The sequence below is a fragment of the Branchiostoma floridae genome, chromosome 14 (genome assembly GCF_000003815.2).
Source record: "Branchiostoma floridae strain S238N-H82 chromosome 14, Bfl_VNyyK, whole genome shotgun sequence".
NCBI lineage: Eukaryota > Metazoa > Chordata > Leptocardii > Amphioxiformes > Branchiostomatidae > Branchiostoma > Branchiostoma floridae.
The window spans coordinates 9,491,505-9,504,575 of record NC_049992.1 but is presented as its reverse complement, the minus strand read 5'-3'; the positions used below and the strand labels follow the sequence as shown (position 1 = coordinate 9,504,575).

Here is a 13,071-nt window from a genome sequence, read left to right as displayed (position 1 = left end):
TCAAAAAACACTTTGGTATGGAAGAATATCTCAAATCAATTCATAATAGATCATTTAGATACAGCATTACAAAACTGAGAATAAGTGCACATTGCTTAGAAATTGAAAAAGGTCGTCACCGTAACACACCAGCCACTCAGAGACTGTGTCCTACATGTCATGAAAATATAGAAGATGAATTCCACTTTGTTATGAAATGTCCCACCTACAGTAAAGAGAGAGAAACATTGTTTAAGAATATTAGAACCAAAACACACATCTCTCTCGCTGGTGCAGAAAGCGATATTTTCCATGTATTGCTCTCATGTTCAACTCATATATCCGTCTACGTAGGCCAGTTTCTTTATAATGTGTTCCAAATGCGAGATCAGATTAATCATACATAACTGTACTATTATCGATAATGTTTTGTTGTTGTTTTGTATGTAGCCTCTTAGTACTACTGTCTGTATAGCTATTAGTTGTTATTAATTGCCATACATTGTACCCTGTGCGATTGTTGAGCAATAAATTCATTCATTCATTCATTCATTAAGTTGTTTAAAAATGCACGGCGATGGTCTGGTTGTTACTATGTCGGAGTTTGGACCCCTTTTTTGTGTTGGAACGTTCTGCTAGGACGCAAGCCGAAAACCTGCTGTAAGTTTCGTGCGCTGTCAAAGTACAGTGCGGAACGCTACTGTTAAATGAAATATATATCTGTACAGCTTCAACAACAGTTATATGGATGCATACAAGATCTTAACTTGTTTTTGATGAGTTCACTGTAAAATGTACATTGACAAAAGCCATGCGCATCCACTTAGAACGGGTGTCGAAGTATGGCCCCCTCCCGTTAACCTTGGCTGATTCTAATGGCAGCCAAACAAATAAATGAATAAATAAAGAGACAAGAGAGACACACCTGCTGAAGATGCTCCCCCCTCAGCAACATCATCGTAAACCTCCCCCTCCTCTGCTTCATCAGGAGGGGGTGGGGGTAGGGCACTGTCAGGTGGAGGGGGAGGCAGGGGGAGATCGGGTGGGGGTGGGGGGAAGGAATCCTCACTAGCTGTCTGTGGCTGGGTATGCGATGAATCAAAACCTGTGAAATATGGACAAGAAACAAAATATCAGAAATTCCTCACTCACTGGGTTCACTTTTCATACATGTGGCTATTGAGCATAGCTATTGATGACTGCAAAATGTAATTACACATGTACTAGACGGTGTGTGTGCTTTTTTCCATGTGGCGTAGTCAGTAACTTACCAGGGCTCGAAATACACTTTTCAGTCAACTTGCACCAGTGCAAGTTAAGCCAAAGGTAACTTGCACCAAAAGAAACTTACTTGCACAACCCAAAATAGTGAACTGTTAACCCTTTATTCTTCTTCTGAAAATTTGCAAATATATGGGGATACATAAAGACCACATGTTTGGATATTTGTTTTCCAAAGCGTATTTTATTTTGGATTTCAAATTGTACAACAAATGTGAATTTAGGCTTAATTTAAGACAATTCAATGTCTACAACTTGATAAGATCAATAGATTTCTTCTGGACTCTTCGAGTGACTTCCATCACTTAACCATCGCTAGAACAACTCAATACAAACACATATAACTGGAAAATCCAGTTGATCATATCAAAGTCACTAAATTGTATGCAAAATGTATTTACTCATATGCAAATCAAGGTAAGACAACACCATAGGAATTATTAGCATTATAGAGAATACTGATGGAATTGTCTTCAAATTTTGTTTACCTGGATGTCTAACCAAGTTTAGAAATAACAAATTTAGGCTATTTTTTTATTCAGTGTTGTTTTCTTTTACCTTTCAATGGCAGACAATATTCTTGGTGTGTGTAAGCCTTTTCTAAAGTCAGGTATTAGTGGATAAAAGTAACTTGCACTGGTGCAAGTTTGGTCCAAACTTACTTGCACCACACCAATTTTACATGCACAAACTTGCATATGCATGTGGTATTTCGAGCCCTGCTTACCATTAATCGTAGCTGGCCTACATTAAGCATACATCACATGTGAAGCGCAATTGGTCGCTTTAATTCTATGAAGCACCTTATTTTACTTTATTCATCCTGAATTTATTGTTAGTGACATGGACAAATCAAAGGCCAGATTGCCCAAAAGTCACTACAGTGTCTGGATTTGTCAGTGTTCACAGACTTGTTTTTCCAGACACTGCTCTATGAACATAAAACCTATTGTGCTCCTTGAATTTCCCACAATATATACTATGTAGAAGTACAAATGTACTTCCTTATGGCTAGGAAAACTATTTGCACTGTGGTCATAGTAAAGTTGTTTACTCAGCAATAAGTCTGTCCTCTAACCAGAAACTGTTCACAATCTCTGCTCCCCACTCAAGCTAGTGACAGAGTGTAGGCTTTGTTGACAGCTGATGCAACTGTTTGTCATGCTTATGGAGAAGTACTTTCTTATGGTTCGGAAAACTATTTCCACTGTGGTTATAGTAAAGTTATTTACTCGGCAATACGTCTGTCCTCTAAACCATAAACTGTTCAATTTCCACTCCCTACTCAAGCTACTGACAGAGTGTAGGGTTTGTTGACAGCTGAGGCAACTGTTTGTCATGCTTATGGAGAAGTACTTATCCTACCCACACTAGAACAGGGAACAAGGAGCCTCTTGTACTGTGGAGGAGGTGGGAGGAATATTCTGGGGAACCTTGACATGAGGGGCGGAGGAGTACTGTTACGAGACACAACAGGACTTGTCTGACGGCACCTCTGCTAATGGAGCATGTAGTGTGGGTGCAGGGGAGGGGGGACTCAGCATTAGTGCAGCTGCTTGTGGTTAGGCTAACTTAGGGACAGACCATTATATATGACCTACTGGTGGTAAGCCTTACATGAGCCGTTACCAAATACAAAACAGCAACCTATTCAGATTCCCAAACATGTATCTGTATCTCATCTGTATTGATATAGCCGGTATAACCACCCTTCAGCGTAACACACCAGCTTAGCAGGCACTGGCATGACAGCAGCTGGTTATAATAATAATAATAATATATCGGGTGTATTTGCACCCAGTAGGTACCCAATGTGTTTAGTACTGAGGCTGATCAGCGTAGTCAAGGCGCCTCCTCGAGCACGGGACCCCCCGTTTTACGTCCATCCCGGAAGACGATTTCCGATTTCGTGGAATTCTTTGCGAGGCTACAGCATCTGGTCGTCCTTGGTTAGTTTCCCATCCAAGAACTGACTGGACTGTGCTATATTATACTGAACGACTTATCACACCTAAACTTCACATCTGACAGCAAAATTATGTTGTTTAAAGAAAGTGAGGATGCCCATACTGTGCTTGATGGCAACGAATTCCATCCAGCGATAGTTCTAGGAGAGAACGAGTGGGCTGGTAATCTACTGTTTTAAGACTGTACAAAGCCAGCCTGCTGAATAACACATAACCACAGTGCCTTTCTGGATTTAGTGTTTGGCATGGTGCCCTCCCCAAGCAGACTCCTCCATTACTGTTACATCTGTGTCCACTCTCACCTTCATATGTCTGGTTCTGTTCCCATCCAGCAGCTTGGTCATACTGGTAGGCTGAAAGAAAAACAGCGTTAGTTGAACTTCAAACTTTCCTTTAGACAAAAGATTTATCGGCCATTTTGTCTTTAACTTGTATTCTGCACCAACTTCCTGGCATGACCAATGTCACTCAGAAGTGAAGTATGTGTTTGTCAGGGTACCATATGATGTGTCATTTCAACCTTTTGAAGGCTACAGAATAGAGAGACAAAAATTGAGAGATAAATTGTGATCAAACGAGTTCCAATTCCATGGATACATCAAATAAATTGAACAGCCTTTCTTTAATTTCCACAGTTAGATCGTAGAGTTATAAATAAAAAAATTGTTTTCCTCAATCAAATTGTAGTCTGTCAGTCATTATTTTAAAAATTTCAAAATATATATATTGTATATGCATGGAAGTTTCATTCATACATGTACGTGTATATCCCAATAAATATTCCATTATAAGTTTATACTAACTACTATAGGTATCTTTCATATGACACTTTCAACTTGAGTTGTAACTTCTTGTACAAAAAGTAAACAATGGCAAATTTACTGTAAAGAGAGTTACATGTGCACTGGAAAACAAGTACCTGGCAAACAAGTCCAGTCATTAAACGTGACATGTAGCATGTACTGTCAACAGTCTTTTAGAAGAGGGGAAACCTGACCTTTTCTCTGTACACATCTCACATAATACTGACAGGATGGGTCAAAACGGGTCATGGCACACTGTTAAACTCTTTCAAGGTCTTCTCTGTAAAGCTAAGTTTGCACATGTAGGGACATGTTTTTGGCAGTGCAAGAATAGTCATGGGGTGGGAAAAACATTTCTGTTCAAGCCAGGGCTTTCGTAAAAAAAGGAAAATTTGTAGAAGTCCACAAGCAAAATAAAAAACTGAAGTCTCAAATCGGTAGCGGAGAAAATTAATTCAATCAATATGCCATTTTACAAACAAATAAAAACTGGCTGTCTTTGATCATCCAATACTGACATTCTTTTATAATTTACAAATGTATTATTTGGTGACTTGGAATTTGGGATGTATTTCTACAACAAAAGTGTATTCACTATCCAGATAGTGGACCGTAGTTGGATGCGAAGAGTATAAACTAAAGACATAATTACTCATTGACTAACGTTGTTTACTGTTATCTAATGGTAAAAGACATTTTAGCCAATTGATATTCCTTTCGTTTCAATTGTGAATGGAGAATTATCTAAAGATTTACAAATGATGGAACTAGAAGCATGTGTCAGTGACAATCAGTTGACATGTCCTAGCAACATGCTTCAAATTCTCTTCCTCCTACACAACTAGTTACACAAACAGCAGCTTATCAGACCAAAACAGCTTCAAGCAAGGATTTAGAATGAGTTGGCATTTGCCAGCAAATATAACATATTTCCCCCCAAGTTGCACCTGCTGCAACCAAAAAGGACTGTTGTAGTAGAACTCGTAGAAGCAAAGTGCATTTACAGAAACTTTACTGTTCAGCAGTTGGACACAACATTTTGATTTGAAACAGAAGAAACATTTTCCCTTACCTGGATACTGTCCTTGTTGCCAGTTCTGCTGATTGTACGAATAGTCATACCCCTGTCCATGCTGTGCCTGATCAGCCTCATACCCAGTACCATAGTACTGGCTGTAATCATACTGCTGGTTCTCCTCATAGAAGCCTTGACTATAGTAACCATAATCATAACCTTGATTTGGATCATACTGGCCGTAGTAATTCGGATCATATTGCTGATTAGGGTCATGCTGATCGTGATTTTGACCTTGGATTACATCATGCACTTGACTTGTGTCCTGCTGATTTTCATTCGTTTGGACTTGATTTTCGTCCTCCTTCTTTGGTGGAATCTCTCCTTGGCTTTTACCTTGTTCCGCGGTGGCCTTACCGTTCCCAGTGTCCTCTGCTACAGCAGCGGGAACGTCGCCGTCCCCAAATTCTTCTAAAGGATCAAAGAACGCTGCACATTCTTCATCATTGTCTGATGCTTTCCTACCGCTTTTCGCGGGATCTACCAATACTTCCTTCTCTATATCATTCGAAGTAGCTTGTTTTTTGGACTCACTTTCATACACTTCATCTTCTCCGGTCCTTTCTTTTGTATTCTCTGCAGCGGACTTGTGTTCTGCGGACTTTCCCGTAGGTAACACGTCGTCATACTGTTCTTCTGCAGCTCTAGCGGTCGGGATAACATCCTCGTAACTAATTTTGTCGTCCTCTTCTGTTTCTCCTTTGGAATCTCCGTTTTGTTTCGTTGGCTCAGCAGCAGAAGTATTTGAACTTGGCTTCTTTTCACTCTTACCCACTTCCTCACTCTTCTGTCCTGTACCGTCCTCTACAACAGGCGTTACATTTTCATACGAGGACCCGTTTACACTTGACGTTACGTTTTCTGTCTCCTCCTTTCCCGTCCCTTTCCTTCCCTGTGGAATAACATCGGTGTATTCCGTCATGTCGTCGTTGTCGCTCTTTTTATCACTAGCAGGGGGTAAGTCCACATCTGCATACCTTACGTGTTTTTCCTCCTTCTTTGCCTTATCCTTTTCGACATTTTTCTCTTCCCCCGACGGCATGACTCTTATTTTCTTGGTGTCCGCCCTCAGCACGGCTTCCTCGCTTTCCCCAGCAGCAGTCGCGCCGTTCATGTCTGCAGAATCCTCGCCATCTGGTTGGTTTGTGGAACTCCCCGCGAGGAGGATGTTTGGGATGGATGTCCTCGGTCTTACCTCGATGTCGAACGTTCCCTCCACCTCTTGGCCCAACTCATCATCATCAGTCAGGACCTGTTGGTAGTCTTGTTCTTCTTTCGACCCTTCTTGTCTGGAATATACAACAAAGTAAACTCATCAACTTGTACATGCGCATGCATGCACTATACCACATGCTTTCTTCAAGGTAGTATCTAAGGACCATTCAAAAAGGCAAAGCTTCTAGATGTCATTACACCTTGCAGCTACAAAGAAAGAGAGAGCTTTTAAGCATAAATGAGGTGAATCATGATCATACATGTAGAAATGTGTAAATAAGCTCCCTTGGGTCTACATCATTCAAACAAATTTTTAGATGAGGGAAAGGCAACCTTCGCCAAAAAGTAGTTACTCCAGCAACTGAATATGGTTTTACTCAGTTGCTTTCAGCAACTTCTTTTTGAGAATCTTATTACCTGGATGTCTAACCTACTGTATCAATGAAAGAGGGTCTGCATGCTCTTTTCCATAAGGCGTAGGCAGCCTATTTTTATTCCCGTAAACCATTTTATCTACATAATTCGTAGCGGAGCAACCAAATTTAGCGTGATTGCCTTTCTTGATTCAGCGTAATACGTAGGGGGTTCTTCTGAATTCAGCTTAAATCGTTGTCGGGACCCCCCATGCAGACCCTCATGAAAGGCAACGTTCGTAGCCAAGGCTGCTTTCTGTTCCATGATAAGTGTTATTTTTGGAACACCCCTATCAAAGCCAAGGTTCCTTGAAAAGAAGAAATTGGCATTTTCATCAAATTACTGCTTCTAGGTAATGATTGTGCCTTATAGTTATATTCCAGATGGAAGTAGTTTGAGACCATTATTGTACATAGCTAACTTGCATTAGAACCCCTTCCCATCACCTTGACCTGGTTATTTATTTTCTACATCAAAGACAAAAGAGAGAAAACATGCAAGCCATAGACATGCCTTGAAGTTAAAGTCCCCAAGCGAGAAGGATGCGGCATTCACTACACTGCCAGTACTAGTCTACATACAGTACTACCACATGCAAGGACAGACATGCTCCACCAAAATCCCAAACACATTTACCCCATGGTCGAACGTGCGGCCCGACTGGCCAAAATTAGCTAGGAATCTCTGGCCTCTGTGTCAGCTGTGCTTCTGGACTAGACTCTGTCCGTTCTAGTTGTAGTGGGATGGAAGATGGGTCCTTAGCTGCACTGCATTGATTTTAAGTCACAGGTGTTAGTTATTACTCAATCTGTGCTGCATGAAACATTAGATCTACTGAACAGTGTACATCATGTACTTATTAATGGTGCGGCGTTTAAAAGCTAGAGTGCCATAATTTTTCTCTTTTGAGCAACGAAATGATCTATATCCTTCCCGAAGCAGTGGTGGAAAGCTGTAGAGTTTGATTATCTACAGAACGGTTACTTCCAGCACCAAATCCATAGGAACCAGCTGCCCTTATCAGTTATGGCCTTGACACTGGTGTCTCCTTATGCAAAATAGTAAGGAAAGACACAATGTGAACTTGGCCTCATAGATCCATGGTAACTTAAGGCCGTCTTGTCTCCCAAAGAATCCTCACCGACTTACTTTACTTACCAACTTATTTACCGTAAATTCATTTATTTTCACTGGGATCTAATAATATCTTCATACGAGTGGAGAAGAGATTTCTGTGGTACTTTTAAGCTCACACAAATAGTAATACTGTTGCACGCAAAAAATCGCACTATCATTAAGCTGCAAAATAAAAATTGCTAACACTTATATCTATAAGTGTTAGCAATTTTTATTTACTTTTAATTACAGTAAAACACTATAGCCATTGTAGGATGTCAGCCATCTCCTCTAAACTTGCCGCCACCCCCCTATCCCCATCCCTCAAATCAATTGGACATACAAGAACTAGGCCATAAAGACCTCCCCCCAGTTCAACTCTGTGGAGTCTGACCTTGTTGTTAACTGCAGGTCAATGTACTTTGTGAAGAATGCATCACAAACAGGATCAGTGTACCAAATCTCCTGTACGTGTGCTGTACAACTTAAAGGACAGTCTAGACTAGGACCCATCCTTCCGTTGTGGGACAGAAGACTGAAGAGGAGAAAACTGATAATCCCCGTCCATCCAAAATGTTTGAACTTCATGACACGAAATCAATGAAAATGTAATTTTTGAGCTAAAAATCAAATGACATATTCAATATTGAAAATCAACATTTGGTTCCGACCCTCCCGCGTCATATACTTTTGTAGAACAGTCTAGACCAGAAACTCGTTCTTCCGTCATGGGACAAAAATTGACACTTCATGACACAAAATCAATGAAAATGTAATTTTGTAAGCTTTGAGCTAAAATGACATATTAAACATTAAAAATTAGTTGGTAATTTCCGGCTTTCCAACGGCACCCTCTGCGGCACAAGTGATTGAGTGAATATATCATTTTCTATTCTCTACTTCCATGTTCATAATCTTGCATAGATATGGTTTATGATTAATATACAAAAAAAAATCTGCAGTGGCAGGCTGGTGCAACTGTGAACGTGGTATATGCATGGGAATATGATATGTGTAGTCATTATCATGAGCACATGTGTATAGATCTGAGTATATTGTCACATTTAGTTGGAACTGAATCTATCACCACATGGTGACAAATATTTGCACTGTTGTTCTTGTAGTTTATGGTGACAAAGTCAATATTGACATTATAGAAAAGGGTGTGAGTCACTGGGACAAATTCCACAAGAGAGCAAATTCACGGAATGTAATGTTAAAGTTACTGCTTAAATTTCTAAAAAAATTAAGAAAAATATCTGACAGCAGTTATCTTATTTAACAGTTAAAAAGATAACTTGTTTCAGTTTTATGCTGTTACTAGAAAATCTATCTTACATCATACATTTACATTTTATTTGCATCAAAATAAAGAACATTTTTACTGAAAAAAACAACAACAACAAAAATACTGTACATCATCATAATTCTTGAGCAGATGTAAAAAAAAAGGCCATCAATTATTTTTCCCTGACTTCCTAGTTGTTCTGACAGACTGACAGCCATGTCCAAATGCGGCCACCAATAGTTTTTTTACAAGAATATTAAATTCTATGAAAATTTCTTCCCAATATCTGCTTAGACAATCATACCTTGCTAGGAGTTACTACTATATTTTCTACCAATATTCAATTAACTGTGCATGTGGACAGTTGGAGTGCACTACAGAACGTGGACGTCTGACGCCACTTCCAATTTAGGCACCAGCAGTTCACAGCACTGCTAAGTATAGTTTGGGTCTAGTCTAGACTTGAGGTCAAAGGTTCAATTGGGTAGAGCTGTATCAGGAATGTAAACCATACTGTCTAGTCCTCTTTCCCTCCTACTGTGCTTCCTAGTACCACGTTTTCCATAGGAATGAATGTGAACCAGTTTACCTTAGGTTCAACAATTTTGCAACAACTGGTGTATGCTACCCAGTAGAAGAAATCGAGTGTCCATTGAGCAAAAGCAAATACCACGTGACGTGCAGATGTTGAAAAAACAAGCCATACAACATGTATGAGTGTATGGTATACTATATCATATGCCCATATCTAGCAAGTGAAATGTAACAGTATAAATCACAGTAAGATGGCCCCTTATTGAGTTGATACTAGACTACAATTGGGCATTTGTCCAGACAGGCTAAAAATTCTCTGGGTCAGCTCACTTGACATTGACTTTTTTGGGAGCAACATTTTAAACCAATGACATAATGCAGCTTGAATTAAACTCAAAATTGGGGGCCATAAAATGACACATATTGTGTATTGTGACACCTTCAAATAGGTGCTCTTCACTCTATATAGAAGCTCTTCACTCTATCATATCAAGGAGGTTATACAGTGACCACTTAGATAACAGAAGTTCCAAAGATATTTTCAAAATTCAATCTCATTGAAAAGTCTTTTGACTTCTTAGTTACGGATACATCATCTCAAAGGGCGAAAACGCAGAGTTTAGCAGATATGTAGGTCCATAGGACACTACCCTGGCTAGTGAGGAAAGACAGACCAGGGCTGGAACATGTACTACATTAGTTGGCATGGAGCCAATAAATAAAAGTCTGGTGACTCAGTCTCTGGAGAATTTTCACATTAGCCATTCATTCCTGTGACTGATAATTATCTTCCTAGCTGTTGATTAATGCATGAAAAAGATAATGGTTATCAATAGACAATACACATTTGTATTTCTTGTTACAAGGCAGTTAGATATACAATGTACAAATATACAAATATCACAACTCAAACAGCTATGGTTTTCAGCTGTTTATGAAAAAATTAAAGGGTTTGTTGCTTGTTTAAATAGAAATAATCCCAAACTCCTGAGGTAGTTTTTGGAAGCACTTTTTCCATATTTGTTTATGAACCTATCAAAACAGTGGCTGGAATCTGATTGTCCTGTTAATTGAATTACTGCAACACAAAATTCTTGTACATCTATAATTAGGGAGGAAGTAATTACTATTCTATGTAAATTAGACTCTTTAAGGGAATATGTAGGGGTCAGCATTCATAATTTGTTTGTTTTTATCAGTGAGTGCTTCACAGTGACAGTTTGCCAAGATTTTTCAACTATGTATATAATAATCTCCTTCATTTCAAATTGTAGTAACTGGATTTAGAAATATTACCCACATGAATTAAACAGCTGAAAATACAAGTGCGTGGGCACCGATGTACAAAGTCAAAGGTCAAGTTTAGATACGGCATCTGTATTAATATTAGTGATTATGACTCTATGTAGTTGAATATGATTTTCCTCACATTAGTAACAGGATTAGGCTTAGCCAAACAAGTTAGACTAGCTTCTGGACATTGATTCGTAACTTATAAAACAAGTCATAACGTTATATCAGTTACTATAGAAAAAAAGAAAAAGACACTATAGCTACTTTGGACTATCTCGAATGGCTGCAGGACCTTGTAAATTGTTAGATTAACCTTGAATTTTGAGCTATTGTCAGCATAATGATTATTTTCTTAGACCCTCCAATAGGTTGGCATATATCTACCAATTAATGTTACAAGATTCTTTGCTCGGTTTTGTAGAGACTGTTATGGAATGTGCATGCAAAACTTTACGTAAAATTTTGTGGAAAAAAAAAGGAATGCAGCAAAGACAGAAGCAAACAAATCAAAACCTGGAAACAAAATTCATTACAGCGATGAAAAATCAGATCACCATTAACCATATGCAAATTATGCACCTCTGACTGCCATACAACCAACAACAATAAGGTGCTTTATGACAATTAACGTTACTTGTCACAAGTAGAATATGAAAACTACTACGTTGCCAAACATTTACCAAATATTTGCCTGCAATTCCTTCTCCAAATACACAAAATATGCGTTCTTTAACAGCTTAAACTTTCTTGAAATGTCATGATAGTCATAAGGCCTTGAAAAAATCCTTTATACCACCGACGCGGGTCATAATTCGTTTGTTGTTATTCTCTGAGCCTCTAAAGTATAATTATCGCTTAACAATAGCAATTTGTGTCATTTGAGAAGCACTTGAACACTGACTACGTAAACAGACCATCGTAGTTCTTCGGAAATCTTACGAGAAAGAAAAGAAACCCAGTTGGTGAGGATTAAGTCCAAGACATCTAGCATACACACAGTACGCAGGCAGACGACCACACACAAATAGTTCAAGGCTCACTGGGAGTCGAACAACCGGCCCTACCGACAACACACTTCAGCGATTTCGCAAGAAATTCCGTCAAACACACAGCTTCTTTGCCTCAGACTTGCGCCAGATCTTCTCACACGTCTAGAATTTACTCTTAGATCAACAACTACGCAACACTTGAGCGACAAAAGAGCCGCGAAAAGACATACTTACACTTCTGCACTACTTTGCACGATAAAGGTCGGCCATCTTTGTTAGGTCATGTGACCACGACACGTCACATGAGGAATGCAAACTTTTGTTTTACATCAAAGCAGATAAAAAAAGGAGTTAAGATAGAATTTACCCATGGAACAAATCGATCTTGTTATATATTGGAGCTATCTATGTCATTTTGTATGTGTAGTAACCAATGAGCATCAGGCAATGATTTGAGAGGACACGAGGATGAGGAAGAGGAGTGATCGTCTTCTCTTGCATGGATCAAAAGCGGCCCCTATTAGCCACTGTCAGCACTGCAGCAATTCGGTAATGTTTACGCACTGTCAAACTGCAATGATTATTTTAACTGCTAGGGGTCCCCATTACCACGTCGGCATAGTCAGCAAAAATGTTAGTTTGGCCAAGGAGGTTTTGGTTTGACAAAACAATACGGACTGTGCCGACACTTTTTTCTTTCAGTAAATGGAAAATGAGAAAACTTTGAATGTATTTCCCGCGTCTACAGCACCCTGATGATCACTTTTCATGAGCACCAGAACACAAATTGTGTGGATATCAAAACTCAAAATAACGTTATTCATATTTTATTCAGGAAAGTGATTTAGACCAAGTCTTTTTTTTTAAGTAAATTGTCCTAGTATTTCAATGATGCCCAGTATATATTGATTCGTCTTATATCACTATCAGTCACAAAGACAACGTCTTGCAAACTTAAAAGATTCCTAGTAAAACTGGCTCACATATATGGTGACAGTCTACTGTAACGGGGGCTAAAATCAATGACTTCACAAGTAGATAAGTTGAAGGGAAATGGAAAGGGGAAAAAAATCTTAAACGGCCCATCAATCATAGAGAGAAATCTATGAACAAACAC

General features: G+C 39.1%; 1 protein-coding gene across 19 annotated transcripts in view; it reads right to left on the bottom strand.

Moving 5' to 3' along the window:
* Positions 1-12,374, bottom strand: part of LOC118431093 (rho guanine nucleotide exchange factor 10-like) — a 45,887-nt gene extending 33,513 nt beyond the window's left edge. For 8 of the 19 annotated variants that reach the window (XM_035842178.1, XM_035842180.1, XM_035842183.1 and 5 more), the window contains exons 1-5: positions 12,189-12,244; positions 7,371-7,501; positions 5,103-6,394; positions 3,530-3,580; positions 905-1,084 (exon numbers count right to left, since the gene is read on the bottom strand). In XM_035842178.1, coding sequence (XP_035698071.1) covers positions 905-1,084; positions 3,530-3,580; positions 5,103-6,394; positions 7,371-7,375 — 1,528 coding nt within the window. In that variant the 5' untranslated portion in view covers positions 7,376-7,501; positions 12,189-12,244. The other 11 variants (XM_035842189.1, XM_035842185.1, XM_035842193.1 and 8 more) reach the window with 4 other exon arrangements.
* Between the last annotated feature and the right edge of the window lie 697 nt (positions 12,375-13,071).